This window comes from Pipra filicauda, unplaced genomic scaffold (genome assembly GCF_003945595.2).
Source record: "Pipra filicauda isolate LSUMZ 115617 unplaced genomic scaffold, ASM394559v2 scaffold41_size5083284_pilon, whole genome shotgun sequence".
Lineage (NCBI taxonomy): Eukaryota > Metazoa > Chordata > Aves > Passeriformes > Pipridae > Pipra > Pipra filicauda.
The window spans coordinates 3,769,858-3,792,599 of record NW_024104554.1 but is presented as its reverse complement, the minus strand read 5'-3'; the positions used below and the strand labels follow the sequence as shown (position 1 = coordinate 3,792,599).

General features: G+C 36.3%; 1 protein-coding gene across 1 annotated transcript in view; it reads right to left on the bottom strand.

The window, feature by feature from the left end:
• SNTG2 (syntrophin gamma 2) overlaps window positions 1–22,742 on the bottom strand; it is a 238,822-nt gene that overhangs the window by 65,490 nt on the left and 150,590 nt on the right. The window contains exons 7-8 of the mRNA XM_039385545.1: window positions 16,402–16,489; window positions 10,950–11,041 (exon numbers count right to left, since the gene is read on the bottom strand). Coding sequence (XP_039241479.1) covers window positions 10,950–11,041; window positions 16,402–16,489 — 180 coding nt within the window. The remainder of the gene's footprint in view (window positions 1–10,949; window positions 11,042–16,401; window positions 16,490–22,742) is intronic.

Below are 22,742 nucleotides of genomic sequence, written 5' to 3'. Positions count from 1 at the left end.
TGCTAAACTGTTACGACTTCCGTAAACTCATAAAGAAAATGGGGCTTCTCAAAAAAAAATTCAAAGTTTTGATATTTGAAAAATACACTAGAAGGAGAAATTTTATTTTTTTTACCACAGTTCTGTACATTTATGTCTGCAGAAGCCCTCCTGTATGGTCTGAACATTAACAACCAAGTACAGGGAAAGGATACAAAGGGGTCAAACTGATCCAAGTTTCAAATGTTATTCCTTATTAAGCCATATTTCACTAACTAGTCTATCGTAGAGCATAAAGCTGGGCTGACCCCTGTTCATCTTCTTAAGGACAAAAAGGGCATAAATATGTCCATAAGACTATTGCACAGAAACAAAATACTGTCACAGGGCCAGCAGTTCATTTTGTTCTGTTTAACCTATAATCTATTAACAATTTAATATGTATCCTCTTCAAAACACATGGATAGAAATAAGAAAATGAGGAGGAAGCAATTTAATACAACTTTTGCAAACAGAGGACTTGCCTCACATATCTTTTAGAGTAGTCCAAAACTGTTAATTAATATGAAAGAAGCATTTGCTAAGGTGTACTTGGATTTTAAAAAACCTTTTGTCCTTCACAAAGGTTCTTAACTAATTTGCTGTAAAATAAGGTGAAATCATCAAATTAATAATTATCTAAACTATAGCAAGCAAAACACAGCAGCAGTGCACTATGAGTGGACCCGCAAAGTAACATATGCTGTTTAGTATAGAGATTGTTGATCTGGACAAGATGGTGAACACCAGACTGACCAAGTTTCCTATGCATAACAAGTAACAAAGAATAATGAAAAGAAAACCAAATGGGAAACAGCTGTGGAAGAAGCTCATTATACCGAATGACTTAGATAAAAGGACTGCTAAAAATATAATAGATAAAGGTATAGCAATGCACATGAAGAAAGACAATATTAACTTTCCCCACACTGTTATGGGACATGAACAGGCAATTAACACTCAAAATTTAGATCTTGCATTTGTGGGGAAAGGAATCGATTTCTAACAATTAAGTCAACGAAGATTCTTGATAAGAAACTCCTGAGGGAATTATATGACCAAGGTATGTAAAAAATAAATAACAGAGAAAGGGATTAGGAAACAACATAATTGTACATATTTCCTCTGATTTTGCATTCTCTTGAGGGCATCTGCTGGCAACAAGCTTTTTGGCTAGATGGTTCTCTGGTCTGACCCAGTGTGCTGAGCTGGCTGACCTTCAAGCCATCTCTCTACTAAACAGCTGCTGCTGCTCATGTTAAAAACTCTCCACTGCATTCCTCCAAAGCACTAAAATAGAGATCATTTCTGCAATCACAGCTTTTATGCCCGGGTTCATTTTATACCTTTGATTTTCTGCAGAAGCCGCCAAAAATGTTGCCAGTTAATGCCAATGTACTTGTAACACCCGTCCATTAAGAAATGGATTGAACACAAAAATCTTGTTATTGACAGAACAGTGAACAAGAATCAGGTTGTAATAACACATAATCACTACCCACCTGGGACAGCTGTGTATTGTTGAACTGGAGGACGATCTGACTCTGTATCCCAAAAGATATCACTGACCTAAGAAGGACAATGTAGGCAAGTGCTTTGTTGCTCTCCTAAACAACTATATAACAACTTATTATGGGGCAGCCAAAAAGTCTTCCCAGAAGTAGAATGAGTCCACAAAGTCCTCCACTAAGTGAGAGACCTAATCAGACATGTCTCTGTAATTAAGTTTCCACTAAGAACATAGGAAGGAAGGCAAAAGATCCCAACTGGCTGGGACTGTCAACTTTTCATCTTTTTGTGACATCAAATTTGCGGAGCTGTACTAGTGCCACACCTTGAAAGCAGCCAAAGTGTTATTTTAGGTTGACATACTGCTCTTTTGTTAAACATGGGCTTCAGGAAGGTTGAAGCTGGGTTACTTAATTTGGAATCAGAAATACTCAGGATCACATTACTCATCATGGTTAATCTTGCTTTTAAATATGCTTTTCATCGCATACAACAAACACTATCTGCTTTGTAGAAAGGCAAGTCTTGATGCCCCATCCTTGGAAGTATCCAAGGCCAGGTTGGATGGGCCTTTGACCAGCAACCATCATGAGTGCCGTCATGTGGCATGTGCAGGACAACAAGGTAATCAAGCACAGGCAGCATGGTTTTAGGAAAGGCTGCTTGACCAGCCTGGTCTTCTATGACAGGGTTATTGGCCTAGTGGATGAGGGAAAGGCTGTGGATGTTGTCTACCTGTACTTCAATAAACTCTTCGACTCTGCCTTTCACAGCATTCTCCTGGAAAAGCTGAGAGCTCATGGCTTGGACAGGTGCACTGCTAGCTGCGTAAAAAACTGGCTGGAAAGCTGAGCCCAGAGAGCAGTGGTGAATGGTGCTGTCAGCTGGTCACAAGTCATGATCCCCAAGGCCCAGTCCTGTTCCATATCTTTATCAAGGCACCCTCAGTCAGTCTGTAGATGACACCAAGTTGGGTGGGAGTGTTGATCTGCTGGAAGGTAGGAAGGCTCTGCAGAGGGATCTGGACAGGCTGGATTGATGGACCAAACAAGGTTTAAAAAGACCAAGTGTCAGGTCCTGAACTTGAGTCACAGCAACCCCATGCAGAGCTACAGGCTTGGGGCAGAGTGGCTGGAAAACTGCCCAGTGGAAAAGGACCTGGGGGTGCTGGTTGACAGCCAGCTGAATGTGAGCCAGCAGAGTGTCCAAGTGGCCAAGAAGGCCAATGGCTGGAGAAAAGGTGGCTCTGGGGGGACCTCATCACTCTCTACAACTACCTGAAAGGAGGCTGTAGCCAGGTGGGGATCAGTCTCTTTTCCAAAATAACAAGCAATGGGTCAAAAAGAAACAGCCTTGGTTATACCAGTTTTAGTATATATAGTATTTTTACTATATATTTTAGGTTTGATATTAGGAAAAATTCCTTCACAGAAAGGGTTGTCAAGCAGCGGAACAGGCTGTCCAGGGAAGTGACTGAGTCACTGTCCCTAGGGATATTTAAAAGATGTGTAGACAGAGTGCCTAGAAACATGGTTTGGTGGTGGACTTGGCCATTCTGGGTTAAGCTTGGGTTGGACTCGATGATCACAGAGGTCTTTTCTAATCTAAATGAGTCTATGATTGTACTATATCATGAAATAAGAATCAAGTGTGATATCCATTAGAAAAAATATAACCTTTTACTGATAATTTGGAATGTATCCATTTTTTGCTTTAGAGGATTTAATATTTCAAAGTGCATCATTAAGTCTTGATCCTGCTCCATAAACCTGTATTTCTACCAAGAACATATAAATGTAAGACATATGACTAATTCTAGATTACTGTCCTTGTTGACACTGGTCCAAAAAGAGATGACAATGATGATGCTGTTATTTATGTCTCAAGGTAATTTTTGCTGTTTCCATTTTAGTGAGCATTTCTGAGGATTACTGAAAAGAATATAAAATATTTCCCTGTAAAATATGCATGTGAAAATGGTAGCAACATTAATATATTTGATGCTTATATATTGATATATTTTCCTAGAAAAAACAACTCTGAGGCTGAAATCATAGAAATATAGAACCACAGAATATCTCAAGTTGAAAGGGACCCATAAAGATCACTGAGTCCAAATCCCTGCTTCTCGCAGGACTACCTAATACTAAATGAATATGACTAAGAGTGGCTTCCAGATATGCCTTGAACTCTGGAAAGCTAAAATGTCTTGGCATAGCTTCATTTCCTTAAGGTATAACTGAAAACATTGGCCAATAAGTTTCACTGGATTTTGTTAAAAACTTTAAGATTAGAAAATACTACCTTTCTTGCATCTTTTTGGTGCAAACTGGAGTGCATTTTGTCAAAGCTCCATTACTAAAACTATTACAGCATTCTCAAAAGAAAGCCTTCAATATAATATGATTTTCAAATAGCAAGATTTGTCTTACACTTATTTGGGGGAAGAGAATTAGTTACATAATTTCTTGCACCAGCAACCATTCAACTCATAGTGAATTGGGTGTGTTCTCTCTATAGTTTTTAGTCAGGTCAGTGACTGAAATACTTGTATATATTGTATATATATTACATATATTTTTTTTATATAAGTAGGTTAGTTTTTAGTGTATCCATGAACTTATCTGACCTATGTGTGGCTGAGCATTTGCTAATACTTATTGCAGGGACATATAGGAAGCAGAGGCTGTATGCTGCTTGGAGAAGAAAACAAGACTGCTCCATATAGCAGTAAAAGAGTCTTACATTACCTTACTTTAATTGTTCAACAACACAAATACCAAATGTTCAGCCAGGAGTAGAGACATGAGTGAAACTCCTGTGACGCCCAGCTAATAAAACAAATTATGGTGGTAACTACTGTAAAGAGGAGTCAGAGTTTTCAGCTTGTCTTATAATTCAGAGGGATTTAATTATCATATCAAAATACCCGTGCATCCCTTTGATGCAACATGTATTCAGGAGAGGGTCTATATTTACGTTTTTTAATGGAATTTTTAGATGCAGGTGCACAATTCTGTGATGGCTCTAAGAAGACAGTAATTATCTGCTAAAGTATGCATCATCAAATCATTTAATAGATAAAGGCTTCTATAAGGAAACAAGCTTTTTCAGATGAAGTAACAATTTGGACATGTAATATGATGGCTTCAAAATTCAGTGAAAGCAGTAACTTTTAATTACACGTCTCTATTCTACAATAACTTAGTTGACAGACGTTTAATGAAATGAGAGGAAAGTAAAGCAGCATGTGAAACCTCTCCTTCCTATCACAGAAAAGAAACACTTTTAATTCTAATGCTGCATGCTTCTGAAATTTCAATGACTTTATGACATTTAATTTGTTTAATTAATGGATGAGTTTGCAGAGATTTAGCACCTATATATGATGTTTGCATGGAGAGCCTGCAGAGCAGTACATGCTAGGGACTTACTGCTCTTTTCACTGCAGTAGCTATGCATTTAAATCAATTGGATTACTAATCTACTGGTGAGGAACAAATTAAAAACCTTTCAATTATGTAAGTTTCTCCAGAGGTGATTTACAATGGAAATATTAATGAATATTTCATTACAGTTGTGCTGCTAGGAGCTAACACGTTATTATTTTTTTAATGAACCAATAGGGTACAAGCCTAAGTAAGATATTTTTAGAGAATACATATGGACTATTTGACAGAATCTCCCACCTTTTTCTTTGTTTCCCTTGGGCTAGTATGTAATTGGTTCCCGGGTAACCTCAACAACCTTGCCTGGAACAACTTCCCAGACATATTATTCCTTTGGGGATAGGGGACAGGGGCCAGAGTAGTTTATATTAAATCTCAGCACAAAAAGCAGGAAGTAATTATGACTCCTCAAAAACTACAATAGCAGTCAGAAATATATAAGAAAATAATAAATATATAAGAAAAATAACGAAAAGTACAATGTTGAGATCATTATGGTGTTACACTACAAATGCAAGTGTACCCAAACTTCAGCTGGTAGAGACAGCTTTTGGCAGCCTTTTATATCCCCAAATGGGGCACCTGTCCTTGCTTAGAAAAATTAGCTCAAGGTTAGGATAACTCTGAGCCTTGACTCTTGTGTCTATCACTAACTAGAAGCTCAGTAAGAGTCAATTTGTTGCAGGAACTTGTGGAATGGCCATGGATGCAACTTTGTGGGAGAACTCACTACCTCAGTTTTGCTATTTTTCACTACAAGACAGTTACACATGTACCTGAACTGCTGGAGTTCATTGATGCTAACATCAAACATAGAAACAGCTCATCACTACATGTCTCTCTGCTTCCACACTGATCATTACCAAGGCCTGGTATTTGGGACAGTAATCAAACACTAACTCAGGGCAACAGATCTGTCTAGTTTGGGGGGGGAAAAAAAAAAAAGAAAAACCTTGCTTTCATTTCCTCTAACACTTCAGCTTCTTCATTTAGTCTTCAACCTCATGAATGCTGCCCTGTATATTTCCCTCCAAACAAGTACTTCTGATGCTCCCTGCTGAAACACATGAAAGATGGTGGCTCTTTCTGTTCACCATGTTGGCAACAGGTGAGAAATCGCCATCATTTTGTTTTCTCACATTTGCTTCTAAGAGAGCTTTAAATTTCTAACTTCTCTTTATAATCTAACTCTGATCTGAAGTGGTCCATTTTGCACCTTTGTATAGACAGAGGAACAGATAATAAGAGAAAAAAAAGATTATTTTATCCAAGAATCAAATGCAAATTTAATTCCTGTACAGCTTTCATACTGTACTCCTAAATTATAAGTCAAACAGAAGGGCATCATTCACTAAAAAATAACACCACTCCTCAAAACTCATTTATCTATCTGTGCAAATAAAAGGTACTTAATACACTCAGGAGCAATACAGAGCAATACAACTCTCTCTAAAGGCAGATTTTGCGGTGACTAGTCAGATGAATCACTCCCTATAATTCATCAAGTAAGCAAAGGACTCAATATCTTAATTTTACATGTAATCTAAAAAAAAAAAAAAAGGAATGGATAAGGATAAAGGACAGGACCAATTTCTATCAGAAATTATAAAAAAATAAATAAATTGGGCTTTATCTCTGAAGCCGTTTTCTTTTTGCTGCTACCACAAATTAAAATGAACAAATTCCTAATAACTAAAAGAACCAATGTATTCATATGCAAGGGCTGTGTATGGGGAAAATATGTACAATTAAAAAATGAAACCAGATGCCTAACAAATGCAAGTTACTTCTTTCTGCTTGGCATAATAGTTCCATTGTGATCCTGTTGTACTTTTTTCTGAAAGATAAATAACAAAGCCATAATCTTTTATCTGACCTTTATTGGTCTTTGACTTCCAGTGAAAACAGACTTGGATTTAGTCCAGCCCCTGCTTAAAAATTCAAGCTTTCTTCCTTGCAGGTGTGTGAATATCAGATTAATTTTCAGTGGTTTAAGTGAGCACTTTTTAAACTAGTATTAGATGTCATAAATCAGCAAATATTGTTCAGCATCCATTTATTCAGCAGCTAGGTTCCCAAAGCCTAGCCATGATGATGATGAGGTAAGACTTTCTTTGTATTTTCCACGCCATATTTCCTTTCATCACCTTTTGTTAAGGCTCTCAGTTAAAAACAAAACAAAAAAAAACCCAAACCAAACCTAACCCCACATTTGACTAAACTTCACTGGGAAATTAAACAAGTGCTTAATTTCTGTGCATATGAAATGACCAACCTCATGAATACTAGAAGAAATAAGTCTGCTAAATGGATTAGCAGTGACAGTGTGGATCAATGTTATTAAAAGGTAAGACTTTTAAAAATACCTTTTATTTGCTTCACTAATATCATAGTGAAAGTCCCAATCAACTCTAATCAGAATTAGACAAACACATCACTTCTGTACAGCTAAATCGAAATCAAGCAATATCAATCCTCTATATCAAAAACATTTCCTTACAGTTCTATAATAGTGGAGCAGGAAGATGTAATTTAAAAGGCTCTTTGCAGCTTCTACTGCTATGATTTCTGAGAGGTGCAGTCAGAAACAGAAAATTTGGATTATTTTTCCCTGATAAGGAAAATGGTTAGTCACTTCATGTTTTATTAATTGAGAAAAAAGAGCACACTTATTTGCAGCGTGTTTATCTCATTTCATAAAGGTCCTCAGCACAGCAGCAGTCCAAACTATTTAAGTGTAGCTGGCTGTGTTCATCTATTTTGTTTCCCTTCAGCAAATAAATGGAAGACTCTGAATGAGCTATTTTTTGTATTTAATACATTAGTCGTTTTACCAAAATCATTACCAAATGACACACCGTGACCTGGAAGTCAATTTGAAGTTACATTGCTCTCATATTCAGTTAGAAAATCATGGAGTTTCAGATGAAGAGTTGGCAGAGGCAATCGGTATCACATGCAAAACCATTCTAATAGAAAAGAACTAAAATTTCTCAAAGTGAGCTACAGGATGATAAAAATTAAAGAATAAAATAAACCTTAAGAATGATCAGTAGTGTGTTTATACCGAATTGGAAGACACCACAGGAGGATTTAAAAGAATAAAACCCGTTCTATCTCAGTTTAACGCTCTGGTCATGCATTCCCCTAAAGTATCCATCAGAATGGTTTTACTCTCAGAACAGAAGTCTCCAACTCCCTTTCTCTTATCCTCTCTCCTTTCTGCCTTTCAGTGCTTGGGATAGAGTCTTTGGAACCAGAACTATCATAGACACTAAAGATGTAGCCTTCTACTGGTCCCACCAAGAGCTAAGCATTTGTATTTTTCCTTTTTTAAAAACTTCACTTGTTGGTGAAGTAGGCCTTTTTTAAAGTAAAACTGTTCAATTTAGCAGCTGAAATAAAGGCATCGAAGAAAAAATATTTTAAAGCAATTCAGGAAATTTTAAGTGCCTGTTTAGTTCCATCTAACCAACTAAACTTAATATACTATCAAAATTAAATTAAGAGTTTTTAAATTACATGAACACAGAAAATAATTTACTCCGCTCTCACTTCACTTTTTAGTAAATTACTTTTAGATAATTCAGGGAAGCTGGATTCTCAGACAAATGAAAATCTACTACATTGTGCCTTTGCATTGTAACTGTCATACTATTCCATGGTGTCTTAAACAGCAATTCACTTTATTTCTGGTCTTTTTTTTCACCACCAATTTCTCCAGGGAGCTGGCCTGGATGTCTAGGATATTTAGACATCTAGGAAAATATCTCTACAGGATTTTCTTCATTGTTTTGTAGTTAGAATGCTCCAGGTAAACAACCTGTACTCACTGGCCTAGAGACCACCTCCTTTGTATGTTTTATCTTCCCCTCTAGAATTTCACATTGTGTTTAATAAACCACTTATAAGGTACAGATGAATATAATTGCCACTGCCAATCCCTGTAGCATTTGTCACAGTGCCCAAGCACAAAATAATTAGGTGTGAAGAGAGCACTTCAGCTCATTTCTCTGGGTTCCAGATAACCCTGTTTAAAGTGCTATACTGCAAACTGCTCTGATATTACAGAAAGGATGTATATAAATCCTGAGGATGATATCACATCACATATAACAGATGCTTCACAGCAGAGGTGATAAAGACAGATCTAACAGAGGCAAGCTAGCACCAGACTGAAAATGGTATAATGGTATTAGGCAGAAAGAGCTTGCTGTTAAGATGGCTAAAGTACTGTCTATATGATACAACCTAGGTCTAGTGCCTCTGTATTATTGTTTTTCAGAACAGACATGCTGTATGACAGCTTGGTAAAACTGGCATAACACTAATTCCTTACCTCTCATTTCTGTCCTTTCCTTTCCATTGTGTGCTATTTGAAGCAGCATTTCCACTCATAAATACAGATGCATTGTCTAATATGGCATGGATTTGAGTGTGGTTAGGAAGGTACATACAACTGCAACACAAACTTGCAAGATGCAATATTAAGGCTGAGTCAGATCTCCCCTACCAGGGTGACATAAAAAAGGGATTTAAATATCATTACTCTTGCTGGGCAATACTGTTAGAGGAAACGTCAGTTCTGCTCTTACTTTACCATAAAAATGAAAATATCCAATTTAAAAAAAGAGAAGCACTCACTAGATTGATACACATTTATAACCACTTTTAGATGTGATCACAGCTCAGTTACACTCACAGCTTAGTTTGAGAGTCAACCATCTCAAAAGCCAGTCATTCCTGCTCAAAGTACTTAGAACCTTGCTCTTGTATTTCACAATAAGAATCTGGTAATTTTTCATTTTGTTTACTACAAAGGGAGATTATGACTTTTACAATGCACTAGGTAGATTGTTCTGCTTTATTCCACTTCTAGGTCATAGTGTCTGGTGCATACATAGGTCTTCATGTGACTTTATGTCAAGCTTCAGAAAAATTAAGTGCTGTATAAAAGCAAGTTAGAACCTTAGTAGTCCCTTTTACTTTCTGGTTTTCCACTTATATTTCAAACTTATAAACAAGTTTTTGTGTGTTACCTTGACAACTAAATCTAAATGACTCTGTTACAAGTCTACACCACTCCAGCCACTTATTTGTTTTTATAATGCATAGAATTCAGTGTGCAATTCCCAAAGTACTGTAATAATTATTATTAAAAATTGTTATTGCACATTCATTCTAGTACTTAATAGGCAATAATTTACTAAAACATGCTAATGCAATCACAGGCAATCATCTGATGATAGCCACCTTCTCACAATGTAAGTGCTTTGCAGAAAGGACTTTGTCTACAGAGCACCTGGTAGACAGGCATTGCAAAATGCTGAACCCCGAGGACAGATTTGGGCTCTTTATTAAGACAACAGTACAAGGTAATTAGAGGTAATAATTATCTGGATAATTACAAACAAATAAACATGAAACTTTCTGTATCTATGACCAGTTTGGACACCAAGCACTAAAGTACAAGTATCAGCCCAGAAAAGCATATTTCCATTTATTATTTATTTATTGTATATAATGCATTTATGTTATCATATCTAAATATGTTTTTTCAGACACTGAAGATTCCTATCAAAAAAGTTTGCCTCAAGAATTCAACTTTACACTATTTTCTGAATTCCATGTGCATTTCAGCATCTCTAGCTGGATTAAATTCAATAGTACAATGCTATAATTCAACAAAGTATGACAAAAGTTCAGATGAATTCATGTAAACTATGAATAAATCTTACTGTGCTCATTCCTACAATCTTCTCAGCTGCCTCAGAGTAAGAACCTAGCATTCCAGGGCCCCATGTTGGTGACTTTTTAAGTACGGAATTTTACAGTATAAGCACTTAAAAATCAATCAAACAAACATGTAAACAACCAATAGAATTAGGGTAGTCTTACACTAGCATTTCGAAGCTCAAAATGGGAAGAGAACTTACATAGCTTACACCATGTTTTTACTACTCATTTGCTTACCGTGTTAGTTGAGTTTCCATTTAAATGTAAGCCACTGTCAAAGAGAGGTGATGAAGCTCCACTGCTATGATCACTGGATGGTCCAGGGGAACCTGGAAATCAGATCATGACAAATAAATACTTATGATAAAACCACATGTAGATATCAGACAATATCTATTCCAACTGTAAAACACAAGAAGAATTCTCAATATGATTCACCACACCAAGACAGAAATACTACTTGCATTTTAGAAAGACAGTCAATAGAAAGTCTGTATGCTACATTTAATGTCTAGAAAGAAAAAAGGTAGCTAGATGTCATCTTATAAAGGCTGTACTCATGAGAACTATTTATATGTTTAACCATCTGCAGGATTAAGCCTTTTTTTCACTGACAATGGGATATTCAAAACCAAATAAGAAAATCAGTTACACAAAACCCATTAATTTAATAAGTAAATTTCCTACCAAGTCTTGAAAGTCTCCACTTGAGTATAGCCGTGGACTGTATTTATGAACAAAGCTAACAGGAAACTTTCATGCAAATACTAACTGGACACATAACTTTACTAACATATATCTTTTCCTTAAAATGCCAATTACTTTCAAGAAAGATGCTCCTTCTCAAATTCAAAAATTGAAAGCAAACAATCATCCTGAATTGCTGATACTATGTCAATACCCTAAGACTACACAGTTATACTCTTCAAAATATCTCTCCTTTTAGCAGTTATGCATCATGATCCTACTTTAGTAGTTAAAAGTGACTCCAGGAAAGCTTAATGCTTTTGCAACATATAATAATGGAAACAGCACAAAGTCACATCATTGTGTAATTTCTGCTTAAATGTAAAATGTTAACAAATAGCATCAATAATATACAATTACTGTCAGACAGCACTTGGTCTTATCAATAACACACATAAAATCAGTTGCACAGCATTATATTCATAATCACTGAAAACTCATTTTTCCATCTAAACAATTCACCTGAAGTTGTCTGTAAATCATTTCACGTTATAGGCCTGTCAAGTCTAACATCACAGAAGTCAAAAAGGCATTCTTAGGCATTTATTTTTGTATGTATCTATCCTATATATCTGGAAGATTTAGCAAAATGGAACTAAATTCAACAAAAGTGCATTTTCTCCATTACAAATCTCTGTCAGTTCAGTGCTGAGGTCTAAGAATTCAGCTTATCTCTGAGGTCTCTGAATTTCAGCATGTTTTTGTTTGGAGTCCTTTCTGTACAGTGTTAGATGATGTAAAGCAGAAGGAGTCATTATGCTTTGCTCTTATGCATCTAAGGCAAGCACCGACCTTGGTAGCTACAATATTTTGTAGGTCCTTACACATACAGTAGACCACAAAAACAGAGTTCTTACTCATAGATGACCATGGTGACTTGACAGAACAGAAGAAAATGTCTAAATTTTTTAAGAAAAATACTGAAAAAAAGTTGGCACTAAATTCTTCAATGAAGAGTCTGCCTGCTGAGCAATCCCACTGTCTCCAGCAGTAGACAACTATCACAGGTCCATGAGTCAATCAGATTCTGAAAGTGGAATTATTCCACCTATTCAGCAATTTGAGCATATCAAAAGACATGAATTTAGGTATTTAAAAATCCCTAAATCCAGGGCTTACCATAACATAAAATACTACAGCAGAATAAATAAATAATTATTTTTAAGTAGAGAAAACTGGTAACCATCACATGAGAAAGCTAAGAATAAAAGGTTAAGGAAAAAATTTCCCTCCTCCCGCAATGTCCCAGCAGACTTGCTTTTCAATTCAGCAACTTTCTTTCATTTTCTGAGTCACAACAAACTACACAGCCTCTCTCAGACTATGCCACATCTACCACTTGATTGAAAACAAGTTCACAAATCTTTTAGTCTGCTCCCTGCCTTTTCTGCCTCACTTACTCATGGACTACTCCTTAATGACCTCATTCAACATTTTAAAAACTTCCATGCATATGCTCAACTACTTTCCTGGAAGGTGCACTGCTCTTATCTCTCCAAGGAACTCTGCCTTCTTGCATGGCAGCCCTAGGGTAACTAGGTAGTCTTTCCTCCCTGTTCTTACAACAAAACACAGTATGGACATACACTCTGCTACTGCAGTTCTTGCCTAAGTAGATGAGACTCCCAATCAAGTGGAAGGCACCAGTCCAAACTCTGGAACATTAGTTTGAGACAGGCTATCAGAGTGTTTATGTAAAATAAAACATCTGCTACAGATAACTCCCCACTCCATGACCACAATAGAGTGTCCTGCTGGGTACTGATGTCAGAAAAAAAGGTATTTGGTATGTTGTGAGATTTCCAGCAATCATTACTGCCTAGATGTTCTCTTATTCCACCATAGACAGTCAGCCTAAGAAAAATCAAACTTACTCTAGGACGGGCATTATCTGTTTGATTTGCTTATTCTCATCTGTGGCTTGTTCTTTTAAGAGAGCTGGGTTGGGAAGTATCCTGTGGGAGAGGAAAAGACCTTTGCCTGATCTTTACCTTTGCCTGAGCAATAGCTGAGTATGCTCAGAGAAAAAAAAGCAAACCCATACAACATACTCTGCAAAGTGAGAAGGGGTCAGAGAGACAGAGAGATGGCAAGGATATGGGAGTCTGTAGTTCACAACACTGAGACACTCCAGGGGGTAGCATGAAAAAAAAAGCAGAACTACATGGTGAGGGAAAGAAACTTTGTACGGATCACAGGGGATTTTGAAGAACCAGCAGTAACTCAGGAAATCACCAAGTTAGCTGACACTAAACCTGAAACAAGAACACATTTACTGTGGAACAAGTAGGAGCTGTTTAAAAATCCTTTTATAATCCTTTAGAAAGAATCATTACAATTTTTCAGTTTAAAAAGTAAGACATTCTACTACTTATTTTAATAAAACTTCAAAAGCCTTAGGCTTTCGAGACCTAGAAAGATCCCTATGAAAGTTCTGGTCAACTCAGAGTCCCCTCAACAAGGGGGTGTTTATTTCAGTCCGTGAATTACACTAAATCTCTAAATAACAAACAACCCTCAAAACACACTACAGCAGATCAATGTACAGCAAGCAGTCAGTAAGACTTTACTATTTGAAACAATTTGTCTTGTGGTTAACATTACTGAATAATACTGGACACATCTTGTATATAAATAAAAACTCATTTATTGAACTTGCTAATCATGTCATAGGCAACCTCCAAAAGACAAAATTAAAATCAAATGAAACTGATGATTTTTAATCACACTGCAAGCTTTCCAAATTCAGAATATTCTGATAATTTAGTATAACTGTCAAATAGAAAAATTTTGAAAACAGCCTGTTTTACCATAAAATGTCCTGAAGACTTTTCCCAGCAGCAGTGAATCTTCTGTTACTCTTTTCCTTCTCTTATGGGTAACTTAAAACCAATGATTTGTGTTTTACTAAAACTAGTATATTGATTGTTTGTAATGGATGTTTTCTGTGGAATGGGTCTTTGTGCTGGGTATTTTAGCGAATGTTTTTCTTGGTTGTATTTTACTCCTGTAAAACCTTTTGCCAAAATGTCTTATTTTTCTCACTAAATTAAAAGAATTTCTCTTAGACAAAAATGTGTAGTTTTTCTCTGGACACAAATTCGAGGTTATAACAAACCAAAAGGCTTTTAAAAAGTCTTAAAAAAAAAAGTAACCGCTCCGGACAGCTTAGGGCTAAAAATCCAGAGAGTGACACCCATGATGTACAAAGAGGGCACCAATATTCCTGGACCTGCAAGGAGGGTGGCAGCCAGCTCACACAGAGTGTGTACTGGGTCTTAGTGGCAAGGTTTTGGGGGTTGGGGTGTTTCCAGGGGTGGGACATAGTCGGGGCTGCCCTGTGCCAGACACAGATGGTTCCAGCCAGCTCCCACGGATCCACTCGAGGGCACAGCTGAGTCCTGCAGATTAGTTGGTAGCACTTCTGGGAAACTGTTTAAGAAAGGGCAAAATGCAGAAGAGCAGTGACAGGAGTAAGGAAAAGAGTGAGAAAAAAAAAATCAAATGAACTTCAAGGTCAGTGAAGAAGGTGATGGACAGTGTTGTTTGTCTTTGTTTCTCACTGCCTGAATCTATTTTAATAGGCAATACATTTACCTAAGTTTCCTCATGTTGACTCTGCTTTGGCCGTGATGGTAATTGGTAAGTGATCTTAATACATCTATCTTGACCTAGAGGTTTGTCTTTCTGTTTTCTCCCCATGTTCTGTTTGAGGATAGGGAGTGAAACAGAGTCTGAGTAGGAGTTTGGCTCTTAGCCAAGGTTAACAAAGTGATACAGTTCAAGTATGTGATGTCAATTTACAAGATGAGATACAAGTGCTAGTAGGACTATCATAACCACAAATTAATATGTCCAACAACACAGAAACTACTAGTAAGATGTTGCTAACTTGGCAAAACCATGTTTAACCTTGGACACAGTTATCCAAGGCATTATAGACATTAGTCCTATGACCTAGTAGGAAAAGTAGGAAAACAAAAGAAACATTGACTATACAAAGATCTCAAAATGTAAACATAAGATTTCTTCAAATTTATATTCCAATGCAAATGATAAGCAGTGAGAACTGAAATAAAGGTCTTAGCATGAAAGGTATAGATCAGCTTAGTAGAGGCCTGTCAAGTTGGCTTTTTACTGGTGTAAGAACCCAGATGAAACAACCAGTGCTCTTGTAATGGTAAGAGCTAGACTATGACACCTATGATTCTGTTGAAATCAGGAAAAAAACAAGTACCTAGTTGAGCCCAACTTAAATAAATCCAAAGAACAAGACACATTTCAAATATTTTTGCTTATTTTGGAAGGAGAATAATCTGTTAAAATAAACTGGTGCAAAATTATTTGGTCTGATTAAGTCAGCTGACATGAACACTTTTCTACCTGCAACATTGATCACAACTGTGCAACTTGAATATTTTATCTGCTAACCAGAAGAACCCAAAATTTCCTTTGGCTGCATTTGTTCATACACAATTTGGTATTGCTACTGTTAAACTACTCAGTTGTCACATCATAATTCTGCTCTCTGACAAAACCAATCAAAATAGTAAAGTAATTTACGAAATATACATAATTAATGTTATCCATTTGTTTGGTGTCCTGAAAGTACCTTTCAAGGTCAATGTATGATTCAAATGTTTGTAAACACTATTTTATTGTATTCAGGCAAAGTTTCTGTTGAAAAACTTTCAGATATCACCCACGACTGTACCGCATTTTAATGAATTTTTTTCAGTTTTATTTTGAATAAATTACACATAAAGAGTAAGGCAGTATGCATTAGATTACTATATGTTAAACAGTAAAGTAGACAGACAATTTTCTACTTCTTCCTGTAAAACACTCAAGGATTGAATTCCTATTTCTGTCACTGTCAGTTTATTAAGAGAATACGGCAAAGAGGAAAACAAATTACTCCTATCCGTTAATTTCCTCTTACCTAATGGGAGCTTTAAAAATGATGGAGCTTCCCTGAGGTACTGAACGGTGATGGTAACTTCATCGCCAGCATTTCGCAGTAGGTGTACCTGTCAGTGTGACAAATAACAGCTACTTTAAACCAAAGAACCATCACTCATGGAAAGAACATTCCTTACAATGAAATCAACATTCCTGTTAATCTATAATAAACTCAGTATACACATTTCTGAGTAAGAATGTAGAATAGCTTTTGGCTCAAGCCACACCAACGATGTAAAAGAGTAGATAAGACCAACCTGGAACAACCTGAATAAATAATTTGCTGGACAAATTGATTTTATATACCAGCTGAACACAACTTCCACAAAGTGATTTTATAAAACTGCCATAGGGTAGCAGGGAAACATGTGTTTATGTAGATATAACACATTGTGTGTGTATACAGACAGACACATTAAGATACATTGATATATCTTAAGTATTTGGTTTGATTGATTCAGGTAACACATTAAGCACACTTTGGTTTTTCAAATATAGTCTTGATTTTTGTGTCTTGTTGTCTGTGAGGATTTGCTAACCAAAAGGGAACACACACGTGCACACACAACCCCACATCCCCATATGTTTTAAACTATCAGAATTTACTTTGAAGCATGACATGCTACTACATAAGGTGCCTTTTTAAATGCAGAACTACAAATAACTTCTCTAAGGGAACTCAGTTCCTACTACAGGGCACAGGTATTCTCCAGTTTCATATCCATGCCTCCCAGGAAACAGGTATTGAATTTGGTTTGTACTTGGCCTGCACTCATGCTCTGCAACCTGGATCCAGGTTGTCAGAAATGGATGCTAAGGCTTGTGGCCTCTAATATGAGCACAACCAGAGCATGCATGTATTAGGAAGAAAAGAAACCAACTGGAGCAAACTAATTTCCATAGGTTCATTTAATGGTTCAATGTATTTCGAGGAAGCTGGTGGTTGTGTTGTTTCAGACCACTATTTTAGCAAAACGTCAACATCGTGAGATGCAAGATTACCTCAAACATTATAACTTTTCCATTTGTGTACCTAAAATAATGCTTACCCCAGAGACTGACGTATTCACCTACATAAAAACACTCAGTTTATGTCTGATGGAGATGAAAACCCTGAACAGGTAACGTGAGCATTCATACAGACTTAGAAGCATTTTTCTTTTTTTCTCCTTTTTTTTTTTTTTTCCAGAGGCTCAATCTGCATTTAAATGATTTACTACAAAAACAGCTAGTGCTACATACTCACCCCCAGAATTCCGAGTGTTGTACTCAAGTCAAGATTTTGTGGACAATTGATTAAAAGAGAACCTGAGGTTCATTCTGGGAGAAACCATTGAGGAAAAAAAATTATGATCACTGATTTCTGATTAAATCATCTCAAGATATTACAATAGGAGTAACCAGGAACAAAAGTACAGCAAAATTAGAATGCTTCTTTAAAGTCATACAAAAGTGTGACAGGGCTACAAAGCAAACCAATATGTCTTGTTCTAAGGTGTAAGAAGACTATGTCTCTTGAAATCCTCTGCCCCTTGTTTCCTGCAGAATTTTAGACATCATTTATTACTTAGGACTGAAGATGATTTCTAGCTCTGCTAGTCCTACCCTGTTACTGTTAAAAAGACAGTTTTTCCCTTTATCTTCAGACTATTATACATACATATATGTCTAATTTTTATATATATAAATAAATATATTTATACACATACAAATGTGTATGCAAATCTTTTATTCAAGGTTCAACTACAACATAATTTTTAAATACTTCTGACATTCTGCAGTACTTAGATCTTTTTTTTAATTTCAGTGTCTGATTTGAAGATTATGGACTTTTACTTTAATCATGAATGTTTTTTAATCATGAATCTATTTTTAAGAGAGGTAAAGCTCAATAGTCCAAATTTAATTAAAATACATCAAACTAGAAATCCCAGACTGAGAGAAGTCACTGAGGAGTGCTGAAGAGAAGGACTTGGGTTTTATCATGGATGAAAAGCTGAATATGAGCCAACAGTGTGTGCTCACAGCCCAGAAAACCATCTGTGTCCTGGGCTGTGCTGAAAGAAATGTGGCAGCAGGTTGAGGGAGATGATTATAGACCTGTTTGAACAGGACCAGAGGAGGCCATGAAGATGACCTGTAGCACCTCTTCGATGAAGACAGGCACAGAGAATTGAAGTTAGTGAGACTGGTTAGTCTCACTAGTTAGTGAGACCTGTTAGTGGTACTTCCAGTACCTACAGAAAGCTTATAAAAATGAGGGAGAACAACTTTTTACATGGGCAATTAGTGATAGGACAAGGGGAAACAGTTTCTAAAAAGGAAGAGATTTAGATTAGATATTAGGAAGAAACTCCATACTGTGAGGGTGATGAGGCACTGGAAGAGGTTGCCCAGAGAAGTTGTGGATGCCTCATCCCTGCAAGGGTTCAAGGTCAGGATGGATGGAGCTCTGAACATCCTGGTCTAGTGGAAGGTGTCCCTGCCCATAGCAGGGGGGATAGAACTAGATGGCCTTTAAGGTCCCTTCAAACTTAAGTCATTCTATGATTCTATGTTCAAAAAATGAAACAGGCTGTTACAATAGTCATATTGGACCATACATGAAAACACAGTTCAAACACAAATACAAGAAATTCTATGTATTTCATCTATAAGTGTATCTCTATATAAACTAATCTAAGAGGGAAAATACCCATGATAAAAACTGAAGAAACTTTTAGCATAAAATTGTATATGTTTAAATTACACTGCCGTCACTTTTCTGTCTCCAGTTGCTGAATTGGTCTTCCTAAACTTCATTAGTATCTGCACCAGGCCTTGAAATGAACTGATGCTCTCCTTGTAGCCCAGCCACACCACCTCATGACTTGTGCTAAACTAAATTCCAATGAAGCCTTCACTATTACATCAAATGCTTTTAAATGTGACCAAAATGTTTATAAAAGACAGTAAACCAATTTTTTCTACACTGTACTGACAGAATCACTGAATTTTGGAATCTATGATCAACAAAGACTAATTGGAAATATTTTCTATGAGTAAATGTAAAAATTAGACAAATAATGAATTATTCTATTTAAAAAAGTAAATAATTAAGAAATTACATATAAGAACTTCAAACAACCGATGTGCTTTACTTCATAATTTTCTGTATAATCAGGTTCTGAGGTTTATGTAATTAAAAAAATAACAAGTTGTTTAAATCTCTGACCCCTACATAAAGGTTTCTTTAGTCCGAGAAGTGGAAAGACATTTGGCCTGATCCTTGAAAAAAAATCCAAGCTTAGGCCAAGTAGTATGGCTGAAAAAAATTCAACAAGTCAATATGCTGCAGGCAGTCAATGCTGCTGCATTGGCAGCACATGGAGTTAACAAATGCCCTGATGTGAAATCAGGAGGGTGACAATTGTGTACAGGGTTTGGGTATCCCCGTATGGACAGTGGGGCTGCAGGGGGGCTCTGTGAGGAGATACCGGGGCTGTGCCGTGCCAGACACAGCCAGTTCCAGTGGCTCTGACGCACCCACCGCAGGGCACGGCTCAGGGAGAAGCTGAGGAGGTGGGAATGAAGAAGTGAGCTTAGGAAAAGTGGTGGGAGAAAGATCGTGGCTGAATTTTTTCATCTGTTTCTCAGTACCCAAATCTATTTTAACTGGCAATAGAATTAGTTAATTTTCCCTAAGTCAAGTCTATTTTGTCCATGATGGTAATCAGCAAATGCTCTTCCTGTCTATCTTGACCAAAGAGATTTTTCATTCTACTTTCTCCCCTTCTTCCACAGAGGAGAAGGAGTGAGCAAGCAGCTGGGTGGGCATTTGGCCGTTGGCCTGGGCTGACCCACCACCATGGGTTCAAGACACTTTTACAAAATGAAAGTTAAAATTATAAAGGAATAAGTGCAGCAATGTTATCCATGTAGTCTAGGTTCAGTGAATCCAGTCAGGGTGTAATAATGCCAGAAAGGTTATACGGTAGGAAGAGAAAAGGAGACCCAACATATTCCCTTCCAAATTAAAAATGTCAGAAAGCCAGTATCACGGAAGGGAGAAGTCAGAGTTGGCAGGAAATACAAGATCCTGTTATAAAATGCTACCTCGTGGTACCACTTTACTTTTTATTGCATAGTAAACACATTAGAAATGCTGACTATAATCAGTTCAGCAACATCAGTGTTTTATAAAATTAAATAGATAATTTCAAGACCAACAAATACGGTCACAATACTGTCCTGATAAACGTAATAGGAAGAAACATAAACCAAATAAAATTGATACTGACAACTCACTTTCTTACAATTGTATTTTTAGATAAGCCAAAGAAGTGAAGCATTTTAATTTTGACTTTGGAATAATGAGGAAGAATTTTAACTTCTTAATAAATACAAAGATTTTGAAGAAAACTTTAAAACACAGAAGAACAACTGTTTCCTCTTAATTAAGCAAAGAATGTTTGCACACAAACATTTATATTTGTCAAGAGATGAAGAAGATAACAAGACAGACATACTGCCTAACATACTTCTGGAAAATCTTAGTCAAATATTATGAAGATAAATTAAATCCAAAACCTGTATGGAACAAAACAAGACAGTAGACTAGAAACTGTTGCAGAGTATGAGATTTGACTTTTTATTTCGAATGATATTTTGAAAAGGAAAGAACACTAAAATTAGTGTTTTGGTTTAAAATTACCAAGCAGTAATACATTAAAAGATATTCACACTGTATCATACTCTCCTGAAGCTACTTTGTATTCTTAGGTAGTGCCTGAAGAGGTGGTAGAGTTGAACCACATACATAATAACAAAACTAAATCAATGTCAGTGCTCACAAGAAGGTCTTAACAGTTGGAAGGCCACTAAATAATGCACTGCTCTGTGCTTAGCACAAGTCCAGTAAGCCCAAAAGAGACAAATCTGGTATCTTTGGAGTAACAGTCACTGTCGCACTGTTGCCTTACTGTAGTATTAATATAAAATAAGGATTGTAAAAGTGATTGTAAAATAAGATTATAAAAGGTTTTGGTGCTTTTTAAAGGTTGATTAAATATTTTTACTGCACCTAACTATGTGTGTGTGCACTTACTTGTCTGTTCACATGTATGAACGAAAAAAGAGCATCAACTGAAATGTTTGCTTTTCATGCTGGCTCCAATTTGGAGATTTTGCATATCTCTAAGTGCATTCATCAAGCCAGGGTTTATTATGCTTCTCTTTCTCACATGCATTTCTCAAGAACAGAACAGAGAGAATGTTAAAAATATAAATAGGAGATTCTATATCTCCCTTAGCTAACCACAGTACAGAGGCTGCAGAAAAAATTATGACCCATATTTTAGGAAAACCAAATTACTTTCTTTGCCTCATTTTTAACGTCAACACCCAATTTAGGGAAATGCTATATACCTATAGGCAGGCAAGTCAATGGGATAATTCAAGCTAATGTGCATTCTTTTTAAATTCTGGTGCCTTGTGTTTGCTGTGATTTGCTCTAAACCTTTAAACATATCTGATAATAAATATTCACACCACTCAGAGATTTATACAAGGTTTTGGTTGTTTGAACCAGATTCTCTCTTATTATAGATCAGAACTTTAACAGCAATTAAAACTGAAAAGGAGAATGTTTTTGACGAATAAATTGACCCCCATGGCCCTTTAGCCAATATCTATTCTGAGTGCAGAAGTCACATCATTTAACTTTTGCTACTTAAAAGATTCAACTCTAAAGTATTGCTAATGTCTTTTCTAGAAATCAGGAAAGATCTTAGGATAAAAAGAAATCCCCACCCACAGGTGTCTATCTCTAAATAAGGAGAGTCTGGATGATAACCTTACACTTTAAATGTATGAAGTTAAAAGAAATTGATCCTATCTTGCATCTATAGAGGAATATTTAAGATTAAGCACCAAAATCAGACTGAAAGTCTGAAGCAAAAATTCTGAAGTCAAAGAATCTCCTGATGAACGTCTGATCTTGAGGTACAAGCATTTCACAAATAAAACACTTGAAATTCACATAAGTGCAAGTCTTGGACTTGACAAGTACCTGGGTGGAAGGCTATGTACAATCCTGCAATACAGCAGGCAAAGAACTAAGAAGTTGTTGTACAACATATGAAAAGAATTAGATCATAACATGTAATAGTAAAAAAAAATCCAAACAACGAAATCTAGAGAACTAAAAGTTTTAAGAAATTCTTAAATTCTCATAATCAACAATAGTATTTAAAACTTAAAATGCCTTCTAGGCGAAAATGTATTTGGAACTACACTTGAAAACCTGAAATTTCATCTCAACCCAGACAAGCAGGGCTGAAA